At 36.8% G+C, this 16,389-nt stretch overlaps 1 protein-coding gene across 1 annotated transcript; it reads right to left on the bottom strand.

The window, feature by feature from the left end:
• Nucleotides 1-3,353: 3,353 nt before the first annotated feature.
• On the bottom strand, nucleotides 3,354-15,121 carry pit (probable ATP-dependent RNA helicase pitchoune). Its single transcript, XM_045737312.2, has 12 exons — nucleotides 14,930-15,121; nucleotides 13,113-13,208; nucleotides 10,802-11,044; nucleotides 8,629-8,886; nucleotides 8,070-8,219; nucleotides 7,477-7,641; nucleotides 6,978-7,118; nucleotides 6,196-6,356; nucleotides 5,730-5,881; nucleotides 4,967-5,135; nucleotides 4,009-4,140; nucleotides 3,354-3,558 (listed from the first exon to the last, which is right to left on the bottom strand). Exons 1-12 carry the CDS (start codon nucleotides 15,039-15,041, stop codon nucleotides 3,394-3,396), a joined length of 1,944 nt encoding a protein of 647 aa, XP_045593268.1. The 5' UTR covers nucleotides 15,042-15,121; the 3' UTR covers nucleotides 3,354-3,393.
• Nucleotides 15,122-16,389: the final 1,268 nt, after the last annotated feature.

Below are 16,389 nucleotides of genomic sequence, written 5' to 3'. Positions count from 1 at the left end.
GAGCAACAAATTAAACAACATGCAACTGCAACATGGGAATGGCCTGCTCTAGGAAGGGAAAAAATGTGGAATGAGAACAAAAACTGGTTGTCAGTTAGTTGCAGCATCGGCGGAGACTTGGCTGCAGTCCAGTGTGGCAGCTGTTGCCAAAATGGCTGCAGGCAATGTGATGCAATACCCAGGACCACCGTTGGACAAGACTGGGGTCGAGGCTGCTACCTTGACCCTGGCAGCTGTCTATGCATAGACCTGTGAAAAACCTCTTTATCCTACCATCTACTCCAATCATCATTATTACCATAGTGTACTCACCTAGTTGTGTTTGCGGGGGTTGAGCTCTGGCTCTTTGGTCCCGCCTCTCAACCGTCAATTAACTGATGTACAGATTCCTGAGCCTACTGGGCTCTGTCATATCTACATTTGAAACTGTGTATGGAGTCAGCCTCCACCACATCACTTCCTAGTGCATTCCATTTACTAACTACTCTGACACTGAAAAAGTTCTTTCTAATGTCTCTGTGGCTCATTTGGGTACTCAGCTTCCACCTGTGTCCCCTTGTTCGTGTCCCTCCAGTGTTGAATAGTTCATCCTTGTTTACCCGGTCGATTCCCCTGAAGATTTTGTAGGTTGTGATCATGTCCCCCCTTACTCTTCTGTCTTCCAGTGTCGTAAGGTGCATTTCCCGCAGCCTTTCCTCATAACTCATGAACTCAGTGTAAGGCACTCTGAATGTTGTAGTTTAGATGAACCCGAGAGTTGCGCAGAGATAAACGGAATATTATCTGTAGTGCCTAGATGGACCAGTATATCTGACGCGTGACTGGTTCCTCTGTCAGATGGCACTGATACACCTGGTTTATTCTTTACCTGGTTGTTAAACGATTTGGCGGGTAGTGTTCCAGGGAAAATTAAAAGAACCTGCTCGAAATACTATGTGATACTGGCTTTACAAAAATATAAGAACACGTGTGTGTGTATGTATGTATGTATATATATATATATATATAATGTCGTACCTAGTAGCCAGAACTCACTTTTTGGCCTACTATTCAAGGCCCGATTTGCCTAATAAGCCAAGTTTTCCTGAATTAATATATTTTTTCTAATTTTTTTCTTATGAAATGATAAAGCTACCCATTTCATTATGTATGAGGTCATTTTTTTTTATTGGAGTTAAAATTAACGTAGATATATGACCGAACCTAACCAACCCTACCTAACCTAACCTAACCTATCTTTATAGGTTAGGTTTGGTTAGGTAGCCGAAAAAGTTAGGTTAGGTTAGGTTAGGTAGGTTAGGTAGTCGAAAAACAATTAATTCATGAAAACTTGGCTTATTAGGCAAATTGGGCCTTGCATAGTAGGCTGAGAAGTGAGTTCTGGCTACTAGGTACGACATATATATATATATATATATATACATACATACAATGTCGTACCTAGTAGCCAGAACGCACTTCTCAGCCTACTATGCAAGGCCCGATTTGCCTAATAAGCCAAGTTTTCATGAATTAATTGTTTTTCGACCTAACCTAACTTTTTCGGCTACCTAACCTAACCTAACCTATAAAGATAGGTTAGGTTAGGTTAGGTAGGGTTGGTTAGGTTCGGTCATATATCTACGTTAACTTTAACTCCAATAACAAAAATTGACCTCATACATAATGAAATGGGTAGCTTTATCATTTCATAAGAAAAAAATTAGAGAAAATATATTAATTCAGGAAAACTTGGTTTATCTTCCTTCGGCTCATTTGTGTTTCCAGCTTCCACCTGTGTCCTCTTGTCCTTTCTCCCAGTCTAAAGAGGCTACCCTTGTCCACCTGATCTATTCCCCTCAGTATCTTGAAGGTTGTGATCATATCCTCTCTGTTCCTTCTATCCTCTTGGGTTGTGAGATCTAGTTCCATTAGCCCATGTTCGTAGCTTGGTCCCCTTAGCTCTGGCACCATCTCGTTGCAGAAATTTGTACTTTTTGATGTGCAGTCATTAGACAAGTGCCAGTGTCTGATGATTGAAACACTTGACTTTATAAGTGACAGGTGTCAAGTCTGTGGATTGGGATAACGGTAGATTAAGTCAATTTACTTCCATTTACTTGATAGCGTTTCCCCAACGTCCATCACCCATGTGATGGACGTTGCCAGTGTCAGTTTTAACATATACCATCTCTTGTTTTAATGGCATTATAAAAATACAGTGTATAGTTGTCTATTACATTTATATATTGTATTGCTTAAAATGTGTCAATTTTGTAAACTGCTACTGCAATTTTTTTGTTTATCTGTGTATGCATCTTCTGAAAAATGGCTATTATTTCTTTCAAAATTTATTTTGACCTTTGCCTTAGAGACTAGCTTAGGGAAGATGTCTTCCCTATAATCATTTTCCATACTTTGAAGGCATAAGCAATTAGAAAATACTACCCAGAGTCAGTAATGGTGTTCCAATGTAACACTGGTATGATACGTTAAAGTTTTTGTTGGGACTTAGGCCTCGGGATGATTAATAGAACCAGTTAGATTATGAAGCCTCATCCTGCTACTACTGGGTACACACCGACAAACATGGAGAAGGAAAGGTGTCAAGAATCTCTCCGATGTGAAGTAAACCAGGTCACCTCGCTCTCATGTGACTTTATTTACTCCTGTCTCACAAAGGTCTTACATACAAGCTATAGTCAATCCTCTAGCCTTCTACGGGCTCACCATAGCCCGTGCTACTTGGAACGTTTTGTTCCCAATGCTAAATCTTTGAAACAACCACCACCTCTAGCCTTTAGGCTGGTCGGGGTAAAGCTGAAGAATTACTGTAGTAAATGCGTATTTCACACCAATATTGAAAAGTATGATTTAGGCAGTGAAACTATTGAAGAGCTTTTAAGCAGGGATTGCCTTATCATATGGTAAAAAAAAAATGTAATTACAATAATGTTAGGACAACTATATTTTCATCGGATGCTGCAATTGCAATGTGAATGCACGTTTTGTTTATGCTGCATATTGTGGCATTTGAACACAAGTGTGTCAAGTGGAGTACCAAGTGCCAGGAGATGTTATAACATTTCTTCAAGTGTTCAGCATCTGCAGTACAGTAGATAGTATTACCTCAATGTTAGTACAATACAGTACACTAATTTACTATGAGTCATACAAAATTAATATAAGTCTATAACTGGTTAATATTGTGTTAACCAGACCACACACTAGTAGGTGAAGGGACGACGACGACGTTTCGGTCCGTCCTGGACCATTCTCAACTCGATTGAGAATGGTATACTTATTTATACTTACCAAAAATTCATGGTTAATATTGTGTTCATAAAAACTGGATGTGAAGACAAAACCATGAGTCTTTGATTACATTTTAATAGTTTTTATTAAATTATCACATTAGTTATTCTTGCTTTTAATCTGTCTGAAAATTTTTGCTTTTGCCACTTGTTTCTTATTTATCCCACCATAGCCGCCGCCACCGCCCCGCTTCACTGGTCGTTTACCGGCGGAAAAGCCCAAATCAACAAATGGAGGTACTTGAAAACCAAAGCATTTTGCAACCTGTAAAATAAAGCATATATTACCTTTTAAAGAATATTAACTTGATAATAAATTGCTTATATACACTGAATATGATGCTAAGTCATTATCAACAGAAGGCACCAAGTTGGGATACTCAAAAGTTCCTAAATATCGCTCGAGATCCCAATACAGGAGCAAAAAGATATGCATAAGCTACTAAGCAATATAATTATCAATTAGTTCCTACTTTTAAAAATAGGCTTAAGATATGTATTTTTATGTTCTGCAGAATTGAATCAGTATTTATATGTTTTTAAGAAGCTATGATGGCACAAATTAGTTGCAAAAATTATTCTTAAAGGCTTGGATACCAGAAAAGATGCTATATGACATGCAAAGATCCTAAATACCTTTACCAGTATAAATAAGAACCAACGTTAATGTGGAAATAGGAATTATTACAAAACCGTTTTCCTGACTGCTAATTACCTTTTTCAAGTCGAGCGTGTTGATGTCAAAAATGTCTTTCTCCTGGTGGGAGTTGTATGCTCGCACATACCCTTTGAAAGCCTCCTTAGCACTGGCATGGAGGAAGTAGTTCTGCGTCATCAACTTTTCCAACTGATGAGAAAAGTAATGTTAAGTGAGATTTTGTTTGTGAAAGTTACAGCAGAATTATCAACCAAAATAATTGACATCTGCATACCAACATTTATAATTTTAACACTACTTTATAAAGAAGAAAAATAAGGTTTTGTGTATACTGTAATGAAAAGCTTCTTCCAGAGCAGCTTGCTCTTGTTCCTCCTTACTATCTGCTGTCCATTGGATATGACCACAGACAGTTGGACTGGATGATAATCTGATCTGGCATTGCAGGCAATAATTCTAATACTGTAGTTCCTATAGGGTCATATTGGTGCTAGGAAGCACACAATATTCTCACTCCGGCTTGGAATGACCCTCCAGAAGGCCAATTCACATAAACTCAAAGAGACCTTCCAAGTCCCTCTTGACATCATAAGTAACTAGGATCACTTCACAAGAAAAATAGGATCAGATATGAAATACTATAATAAAATATCTGAATGCATTCACAAGAGCACAATTTTAACATTTTCTTTTGCCAGTGATTTTACAATTTTACTGCAATAGTGACCTTTCATACCTTATTAAATTTAACAGGTAAATTAATAGAGAAAACTCATCTCAATATTCCCTCCTTGTAACCCATCTTAATTCCTGCTTTATAACCTTAACTGTAATGTATATGCTGCCACCCTTCAACAAATGTTAATCTACTGATTCTTCTCCAGGAATATTAAATCTTTTAATTTCTCAAGTGCAGGTTCTGCATTTACAAATCTGATGTACACCTTATGCTTACCATTGTACAACCGAGTATTTACTTTCAATTACAATGCAAGAAAATAAGATAAGACTGTACCTGAAGCTGAATATTGGCCACTTTGCTCCAGGTAATGTCCATAGCATCGACATTAACCTTGTGGGATTTCAGGTATCGCACAAAACCAATCTCCTCTTCCCGAAGGAACAACAAAGCATGGCCTTGACCACCGGCACGGGCTGTTCTTCCAACACGGTGGATATATTCTCTATGAATTAAAAGTTTAATGAATTAAAAAAGATAATATTTTATAAATCCACTTTTTCCATATTAAAGGAAGGGTATACAGTACAACCATGATCTTTAAAAGGCATTCCAGCTCCTGTTTATCTTAATGCCAAAATATAGAGGTGCTGTTCAAACCACAAAAACACAGCAAATATTTACTTAATATACCACCAAATAAATTAAATCATTTTAAGTAGGTACTGTAACAATATTATATACAGTACTAATATTAAAGTAACACAGAAATATTAAACTTTTGCCAACCTAACCTCAATTCTAAAATCAAAGCCAAAAGTATGTTTGTAACCAATATTAGTGTGGCATGCAATTAAATTTTTTAGCAGCTAATGCATAATAGTTCTTTAATTTGCCACTAATTAGCTATGTGGCCCAGTAACAATAGAAATCTTTATTGCACCACCATATATAAGTGAAAATTTGTTTCATACACACAGGTCTTTTCTAGTAATCACATGGACACTACATAATCAATTAATAATAGTAATTATTTGGTGAAGACTATAAGGGATCCCTTTAAAGGACACTTAACTACTGCATGTAACAGCACACTCACTTGGGATCATCAGGAGGATCATACTGAACGATCCAGTCCACAGCGGGAATGTCCCACCCACGAGCTGCCACATCTGTGCACAGCAGGATACCAGATTCAGCATTGCAGAACTGGTAAAATGTACTGGTCCGCTTAACCTGCTTTTGTTTGCCCTACAACAAAAAAATAAAAGGTATGATGGTTCATTGATTAAAACATCTTAAAACAGGCGCACTAAATTATGAACACCAAGTAATTTAAGAGAAGAGTTTGATTTAGCAGAGATGTAAGGAATAACTAATATAAACAGAAGACACGTGTATGATTGATGTATCTCGTGCAGCCGAATCACCAGGGTAATAGTGCCTAGGCCATGCTCTTAAAGAGTAGAAAAATTTATGAACTGACCGCAAGTAAATATACTCAAAAACTTTTAATGACCCAGACAAATAAGCACAGGAAAAATACAAATCGATGAAAAACTTACATGTATGCACATCACTGGAAGATCAATGTAGTTGAGGAGTTCATGATAAAACTTGACAGCCATGCAAGAACTTAAGAATACCATAACTTTCTTTTTCTTGTTCTTCTTAATAAATGTGTACAAAACTAGAAATCTTTTGTCTGCTGGGCATACCAAATATGCTGCAATGAAGGATAAATTTATTACCAGCTGCATGTAAATTAAGCAGAAAGTGAGGTACACAAGGGAATGCTACACAATAGTAATCACCCCCCCCCCCCTACCTATTTTAGGAGCTCGCCTTGCTAGATAAGGATGCATCCTGTAGAATCTCCCTAATAAAGGGAGCTACCTAATGTGAAGCTACCTTCACATGTTACACTTGCTTCTACAACATTTAAACAGGAATGTCGATAATGCACAATATCTAAGCAAGCACAAGATAGGGAAATACAACACCAACCTACAGTTGGTGCTGGTACAGATAAATCATTTATGTGGACAAATAGTAATGGAGTCAAGCTTCGATGATGTGGGTTTGGAATACTGTATTTATATAATTAAAAGGTTATTTTATCTATACACTAACACTAAACACAAGAATTATTTGGTCCAGCTGACAATTTTGGCAGTTAATGGATTTTCTTTTAACTTTATATATTAATTCTAGCCCTTCATCATACGAACTTTTCAAAAAGTATTTGGCCTTTTTTTACCTCAATGAAGAACTAATTGGAATTGGAATTTGTACATATTTTCCATAAAACTTGTATATTTCAAAAGTCAAATGAATTGCATTTTACCCTGTTCTAGGCCCTCCACAGTTGCATTGATTTTGTCAGAATCAACGTCAACTTCCATGGGTTCAGTTTTTAGTGCAAGTCTTGCCAGTTCATTGGTTTTGTTGTCTTTTGTAGCACTGAAAAGCATGGTCTGCCTTCTCTCTGTAAAAGGAATAATGCATGCAAAAAATAAAATGGGTTTTCGTTGTAAATATACATTCCCACTATGCATGACGAGGTAAAATATATAAATTTTCTTTACCAAGCTTCCCCAGTTTAATAGTATGGTATTCGTAAGAACAAGAATTTGAATTTAATCCAATACAATTGTTTTCATATTAACAAAACCCTCATCTCTATTGCTAAAAAAATACTTGAGGTTCAGCTCAATTATATATATATACACATGCAACCAATTTAAACTAATATAAATGTGCTAGCTAGCAAATCTGACAAGTGTCTCTGTAAATAGATACAATAACAGATGCAACTGCTATACATTCCAGCACATTCAACTTACTAGGTAATAACCGCAAAATCTGCTTCATTTCCTCTTCAAAACCCACATCGAAGATTCGATCAGCTTCATCAATAACTAAACACACCAAATTCTTATACATAAAATGTGGAGTATTTTGTAAGTGATCCAAAAGTCTTCCAGGTGTAGCTACCAATATATTTACTCCTGAAATAACAATTACACTTTAGTTGAAATTATATACATTGAAATAAACACAGAAAAACACAAAGGTAATAATATGACACAAGCTACTTAGAGTAAACTTCCTGGAATTAGCAGATATCTTTTACTTATCTCTTCCTACATCATAAATCAACCTCCCCAGATACTATAGCCAAAAAAGTGTCTATAAACTTTTATACAACCATCTATACAGCATTCTGCTGCCCAAATAACAAAATCTCAAGAATAATAAATCATAAGCAGAGAAATTTGTGTAAACTTTGTTTCACAAAATACTAATACACTACTAAATTTGAAATACCCACTAAAATCATGAAACTTCAAATATTTTTAAGACAAAACTTCAAACTTCCCCACTGCTGTATAGATTTCTCCGTGTGATGTAATGTGTTGCAACAACAAATGTTTACCTTTAGCTAACTTAGTTGCTTCACTCTTGCGGTCCGCACCTCCCATAATGAGGCCATAGGTCTGAGTGTGATCCTCCATGACTTCTCGCAACACACCAAAGGTCTGCATGGATAATTCTCGTGTTGGGGACACAATGATGGCACCAGTACCTAAATGAGAATATTTATCATTACTGTAATTCAATTCCACATATCTACAATAGCTATCTGTCTCTAACGTGACATATTCAAGCAATAACCCAAAAGTATCAATGAAAACTTAGACATAAAATAGCGAATAGTATAATAGCGAATTTTATATAACATTAAATACACAAGATATACAGTATAATAGTGAATTTTATATAACATTAAATACACACACTGTTTCTTCAGAACATGGATGATTCATATTACCAGAGCTACAACTACCCCCTTTATAAAACAGGCAAGTGTTATATGTAGAGGAACACCAAGTTGAGACTAAACTTTACTGAAGGTGATGCTGAAACTGAAGGGTTTTAACACATCTGAGTTAACTCAAGTCATTACGGCAAAAATTTCATTTAGAAATGCTTACCATTTCTAGGTTTAAACTTCAATTTATGTATTAACTCCACAGCAGGGATAACAAAGGCAAGTGTTTTTCCTGCACCAGTTTTAGCTGTTCCACGTAAATCCCGTCCTTCTAAGAGCTTTGGAATGGCTTTGGCTTGAATCTCTGTCATTTCCGTGAACCCCATATTAACAACTGCCTTCATGGTCTCTTCAGAGATCACACCCTTCAGACAATCAAATGACTTATTTGTTGTTGCATCAAATCCAAATGTGCTGGTACCTATGAAAGAAAAATGTAATAATCACCATGCAGCTTTATAAAAATTAAACATTTGAACTATAACTGCTATAAAATTTTGGCAAATATCGACTTATTAGCCAATGCTGTACAAGATTCTGATACTACAGAAAGACTGATACTCCAATACCAATACTTAACATTGTTTTAAGATTTAAGAACTAAAACGTACCATACTTCCCAGGGCTTATAAGCAATGACACAGAAATTAGACACTTAATAACTATAATAATCATACCATAGCTTTTCTTGCAGTCTGCAAAGTCTAACTAATGCATGTTGAATGGACTCGCAAGCAGAGATTACTGATTAGTAACACTCAGTTAAATGTATAGCTACTAGGAACACCAACACTTGGAGTGTTTCAGGGCAAGATGCCTTACATTCCCACCATGTTGGACTTGAAGTTTGGAATAAAACTGACTGCATTAAGAAAAGCATGACACTTTCCAGCACAGAACATGGTAATTACTAATTAACTTTGAGTTAAATAAATTTCCAGTACAGATTTTTTCAAGACTCATTTTGAAAACTAAATGTGAGGTAAAAATGAGCAATAAATAATCTTTCCATTTTATTCTTGTGCAATTCATTGGTAAAAGCAAATTAGGCAATTAATTGCAAATAACTGAAGTACTGAAAAACAATAATTGCATTTAACATCAACGATAAGGTGTAGTAGGAAATATTGAAATGTAACATGCAACAGCCTACTCGGCCTCCCACCCACAACTTCGCAAGTCATTGGGCCATCACACAAACCAATTAATATAATAAAACAAGACACAACAACAGTACCAACAATGTCAACTTTACCTAACCCAACTCGATCTTTACGACTCCCAACCTTCAAAAAAATTGATCGATCATACTTAGATCTTAGATCCCTTAGATCCACCTTTCCCATTTTACAATTCCTTTGGTCACAAAACGCAGACCTGATGTTGATGTCAAGTCAAATCAAACTTATTTTCGAGAACATTATAATCTACTGTCAGGTCAGTAGCATGTAACAAACTGACACTGGTTTGTGCAATATGTTAAACAACACATCAGAAAATGAAGAAACAATTACATTTATGTCTATCCTGAACCCTTTTCAACTCGTGTGAGAATTGGCACACAACTTGAGAATAGTTCAGGATGGACCGAAACATCTTTTCTTCCATTTTTGTTGTGTAGTTTTGTTATAATATCTTCAGTCACATTATTGTAACTTACCATCTACAAAATATGTTAAATACTTATGATTAATAATAAAACTGATACTAATATGGGTGATCCACTTTGAACTAATCTGTTATATAAGCATGATGATCAAGCCAGTAACCTATACAAGTATAGTAGTTGCATACGTTGATTACTCTCCACATGGAAAATACTGGAGGGCCAAGAACCAAATCTACACAGTAAAATAACAACGTACTGGAGTGAACGATATGGAAGAAAATGCAGAATAAAACCAGTGAAGAGCAGAGGTGCCATAGGCACCATCAGAGAACAATGTATAGACATCAGAGGTCCGCGGTTGTTCAACGTCCTCCCAGCGACTGTAAGAAATATAGCCGGAACAACCGTGGACATCTTCAAGAGAAAACTACACTGTTTTCTAAAAAGAAGTGCCGGACAAACCGGACTGTGATGGGTATGTGGGCCTGTGGGCCGCTCCAAGCAACAGTCTGGTGGATCAAACTCTCACAAGTCAAGCCTGGCCTTGGGCCGGGCTCAACGAGGTACCAATTCATGTCAAAGGATAAATGAATAGAGTCCAGGAAGAACAGAAATGTTGTCACTTTCATTTTAAGTGTTGTGGGTTCGTTTATTATTGTAGTCACATTATTCCGAGTTACTCTCTGCATAGAACATAATTGCTAACAAAAAAGTAATTACAACTGACCATTTTTACCCTCTTCACTTTCGTAACCAGTCTCTTCTCCATCATCATTGTCTTCTTTGTTTATATCCTCCTCCTCCTCGTTTTCTTCCTCAACAGATTCACAAACTTGTGGTTGTGCTCGAACAGGAACTTCATTTCTGTTTTTCTTCTTTTTTTTCTTTTTAAGTTCTACTTCAGGTGTGACTTCATTATCAGCTCCTGCATCAAGAGCTTCCTCCACCTCCTGCAATTTCTTCTTCTTTTCTGAAGACAAAAAGCAAATGCTATTTATTAAAAGAGAGAGCTTTACTTAAATTCATTTAACCAAGCTCTTTGATTCAAATTAATCTCATGTACCCTGTGATTAAATAAGATATCAAACATACAGTTGAGTCATCATACAGAGATAACTTATGAATGATCATTGAGCTAACTCACTATTTAGCAATAAACCACCTACTGTATATAAACAGAAAGAAGAACATTACATAGAATTCTTATCCACTAAAATATACATTGTACCAGCAACTTGTCCTCCTACAAAGGATGTCGCTTTTCACTCGTATGCGTTAAATAAGACCAAAAGTTGTCGTACTAGAAAATGGAAGCGGCTCGCAAAAGTGACGTACTATCCCATTTTCTGTTTTGGGTCCTCTGGTAGGTTAGGAGAGGAACACTGTACATTGACTGTTTTCTTGACGGTGGGAAACCTTAGGAGGACGGGCTGGTACTAGATACTTTACTTTCTCTAAGACACTTAACAATCAGCATGATCGCTGAGCCAGCAAAAAAGCATGAGCAGAAAAACAAATTAGTTTTCCACCTGGCAGGCACAAACCAGGAAGCACCACCCAACAAACATGCTATATAAAGCAGATATCAGTTTACGGTATATTTTTTAACCACATTTTGCTTGTATAGTACCCTTAATGGTGAAGCTACAAGAAATGCTATTTAAATATATAACCACATATTAAAATACATACCCATATTGGATATACTGTATATAATACTGTAAAATACTGTACTGTACTTATTTTAGTAATGTTAAATCGAGCATGTCTGTTGATATCATTTAACTGTGCAGCTATAACGAGTGAGTGTATTGAGAATCTTGAGGTTATCTTGAGATGATTTCGGGGCTTTAGTGTCCCTGCGGCCCGGTCCTCGACCAGGCCTCCACCCCCAGGAAGCAGCCCGTGACAGCTGACTAACACCCAGGTACCTATTTACTGCTAGGTAACAGGGGCATAGGGTGAAAGAAACTCTGCCCATTGTTTCTCGCCGGCGCCCGGGATCGAACCCGGGACCATAGGATCACAGTCCAGCGTGCTGTCCGCTTGGCCGACCGGCTCCCAAAGAATGTGAGGTAACTTGGTTCTTAGAACCCTGTGGTGCACCTAGTGCTGCCATCAGGTGGTGGGTAGTTCAGATACCGAGGGAGACAAAAAGAGATGGTAGCAAAGAACCCTTTGTTGACTGTCACTTTTCATACATAGTTTGCAAATGCAATGAGGTTTTATAAATGCACCTCAGTTGGTTATTCAGTTGGTATCTTAGCATGGTTGTACCTGTGCGTGGTTGTATCTGCGCATGGTTGTACCTATGCATGGTTGTACCTGCACATGGTTATACGTACATGTGGTTGTACCTGTGCATGGTTGTACTGTAAATTATCTGTAAATACAAAATTACTGTGCAGTACATGCTCAACAAATTTACATATTTCTTTAAACCAATATTTTAGGTTTTGAAATTATCTGCGCCTAAACTGTATAGGATGTTACGAAGGCCAGAGAAAGCTTATGATTATCTGCAAAATAAGAAAATGCAAACAATTACCATTTATTTATTACCAAAATAAAATGTAATGTTTTAAAACATTAAGCCTAAATCTTCGTATATGAAGTGAGGTCTTTTCTACTGCAATACAAAAGCAATAAATGTGTTCTAAATGTTGAACAGTATATGCTAAAAGCTTTTCCCTTTGTACAAAAGGTACTTTTAACACATTATACCGCATTTTACCATGAACTTGAATGAGTGACCACCACTTTACAACAGTCCATACCTGTGAATTACCTCCGCATTTTCTTATTGCAGCTTGGCCTAAGGGCCAGCCTTTCCTGATCTATGAGGCAGTGTGTGTTTCATTAAAGCAACCTATCAAGATATATCCTAGACACATCTCTCTTCATTATGTGATTGGTCTACATCTGCTTATTAAAAGTAAAAACAAAAAAGATACAACTGCCTGATTTTATAACTTTGCAAAGAGGTAAAAAAAATTGACATAATGGAATATTTTGTATTATTACTGCATTATACTTACTCTTTTTAGGAATAGGGTCATCTTCAGCCGGCCGTTTACTTAGGGACGGATGACAGTGAATAAGACGTTCAGTTTCATCTTCTGGTAATGGTTCCTCTGAAAAAAATTCTAATTAATGCAAACAAAACTCATTCAATTAGCCTATACAGTCATTGACTATATTTTTGTGTAAATGTATTTATGTAAATAAAAAAATTAAAAGAGGATGGGTTTATATAAAAAAAAAAAAAAAAAGATATGGTTTCGTATTGTCAGGTACAGAAAATTTGTTAGGCTGAGCAAGGACCACCTAAGCCAGTGAATGACCTTACCTAGGATGCAACCCTCAAGAATTTCCTAACTCTGAACAGGTTTATCAGGTGTTAAGAAGTGTTCAAATGTCTTGACCATCTTGGAAATCAAACCCGATACCATTGAATGATGCACAATAAATCACTTCGTATCGTAGTTCATGTATTTAAAGAGTTTAAACTTTATATAAAGTTATAGTTATAAAATTATAAACTTATAAAATGATTAAACTGTGCTGCATTATCATTGAAACTTGAACTTGTATTGATCTCATATCAACAATGAGATACAATACAGTACTGTAACAAAAAACATTTCATAGCCATTGATGTAGGAATGACAAACTAGAAAATACTACAGCCAGAAGTTGCAATATTTAGCATACAAATTTTGGCAAAGCAAGTGGAATAACTGATATACATCATTTAGTACCAAAAATTAAATTAGGCTATATTAAAATCTACCTAACCTAACCTAGCAAACCTAATGTAATGCAACCCAATCTATCCTACCATGACCTAATTTAACCTGATTATAAAAACGAGCAGGTCATGTCTAAATCACACTGGGGCATTTTGACAAAGTTTGTTCAATTGTTAAAACTGCATACATCATTAGGGTAGGCTGGGTTAGCTTATGTCAAGATGAGTTGGGTTAAGTTAGGTTAGGTTAGGTTAGGCTTGGTACAATTTAAATTTTATTATCAAACTGGCTTGAGTATGGAGCAACCTGTATCCAAATGATTCAGATTTGACTGCTCACACAATTTAATGCAAAACTCTTAATTTTTTTCCTCATATAATAAAATATAAAACTATGTATTGAATAATAATAATCCATTCTGCTGGAGAGACAGACAACCTGTGTTTATATATACTTGTAGGCTTGTATTGAGGTCACCTCAATGGTGAACTACTGACCTTTCCCAAGATGCAAACCCACAACAGATGCCTAATCTGGGTACAGTACCCATTTACTGCTAGGTGAACAGAGATAGTAGGTGAAGGAAAATGTAGCTAACCATTTTTGTCCACCCAGGATTTGAACCCAGGATTCCTGATTGAGAGTACCTGATTTACCTGAGGGCCTCTTATCTCTCTAGTGGCCTTGACGAGGACAGGAAGCCGGTGGCTTGTCAAAGGTCCTCCCCACCCCCATTTGTCCTGATGATCCTGTCCATTTGGATTTTGAAATTCAGCAGCGTTTTAGCAGTCACCGCTCCTCTATCTACAGCAAAAGACAACAATCTAAACTCTTTAAACCTTGTGCGGGCTACGGTGACGCATCCTCCCAACATTAGTACTCGCGCAGTCATAAGGAGGATAAACCTTTCATGCAAAGTGCAAGATACCCTCGAAAACAGTCTCCAGTACAGCTGTTCAATATAAAACAATAAACTAGCAACACACTCAACAATATGCCTTCAGTTGTGTGAATCCTGAGATCCATAATGCCCACTTTTTAGTTTTGTAAATTGTCGAAAACTGTAGACACATTACGCTAAGAGACTACCCGATCATGATTACCTGCACTTCCAGAAACTTTACTATCCTCTTTAGCTTTAAGCATTTTTAGTTTCTTCTTCTGGCTTTTCTTGATCTTCCTCATGAGTATTTTGTCTGGAAGAGGAGGCGCCATGGTGTATAAACAGATCTTCCTGATGGCAAAAGATCTCCACACGTGCACTTCCTCTCACTACCCACAAGTGTACACAACCAGGGAACACAACCAGGATTGTGTAAAGAAGAACAACCAGACATTCAAATAAATATATATTAACCAATAAGCTTATATTTTGTAAATTAAATACTATTTAATTTTAGTTTTTACTCTATTATAAAACTCAAACACTTTTGTTGATATATATAAGATATTATGCTATGTAATGACCGAAATTTAACCTGGAAATAATAAACCAATACTCTGGAAATATCTATTGGAGTACATGTGTATAATATTTTAACATTTATTATAGTATAATGATAACTGACCAAATGTAAACTGTGCCAACAAAATTATTCGCACACCGTGAATTTAGAGACAATTCTATAACCAATGTTCCAGCGATGTGTAAATATTTCATTCAAAATGATCTGCTACCAGAAATTTTAGCCAAATATCCCCAGTTTGCTAACTGTAGGTAGTAACTAAGTGATTGTAACCTATCCACCGCTGCCCACTGGATGGGGGGCGGTGTGCAGGACAAACATATCAATTGTGACACTAGCTCTCCACATATGTCAGTTGCTTAATTTAGAACCTGTACTTGTGGTCGATCTCGAACCCTTTGTTGATGTGACGACTTAATGGTCACTGCTTGATCGCAAGCGGGGATGTTTCTGGCAGGGGAGTTGCGCGGGCAGTTTGGGGCCATATAAATACGGGCGCACAATGGGGCTCTGCCCTCACTCCGCCTGCCCTCGCCGCTGCCCTCGCAAATCTGCAGAATTTAATCTTCAATAAACTTTAACGCCCCATGCTGCCAGTATCTTTCTCCCCCTGGTCAGAAATTCTTATGCTGTACCCGGATTTTGCTAACGGAGGCTAATAGATCAGCCTTATATTTTATGTTCTCACCTGATTGTTACCTTGAGGTAGGCCCGTAAGTGGTAGTCCTCTTGAACCATTAACAGTATCAATAGATGATACTGGAGATCTGTGGAGGTGCGACTGGACCCTGCGTGACGGGAGATGTTATCCCTTGTTTCTTGTGATTGATTGATGAGGATTAAGCCACCCAAAAGGTAGCACGGGCATGAATAACCCGTAAGTGGTGTTCTTGTTAGTCACAGTTGATTTTTTTTTATTGAGGCTGGTATTTTATCCCCTGATTCCATGTATAACTAACCATCCTGTGAGATGGGAATATTTAATGAACTTATAGCTAGTTTTTGATATACACTGTGTAATCTTTCATATAGAATAGGGTAGCAGCACATTACTGTGTATACCTAAGCTTGTTAATAATAACAAAAAAAAGTTAGTT

This window comes from Procambarus clarkii, chromosome 28 (genome assembly GCF_040958095.1).
Source record: "Procambarus clarkii isolate CNS0578487 chromosome 28, FALCON_Pclarkii_2.0, whole genome shotgun sequence".
Lineage (NCBI taxonomy): Eukaryota > Metazoa > Arthropoda > Malacostraca > Decapoda > Cambaridae > Procambarus > Procambarus clarkii.
This window is presented reverse-complemented; position numbering and strand designations above follow the sequence as displayed.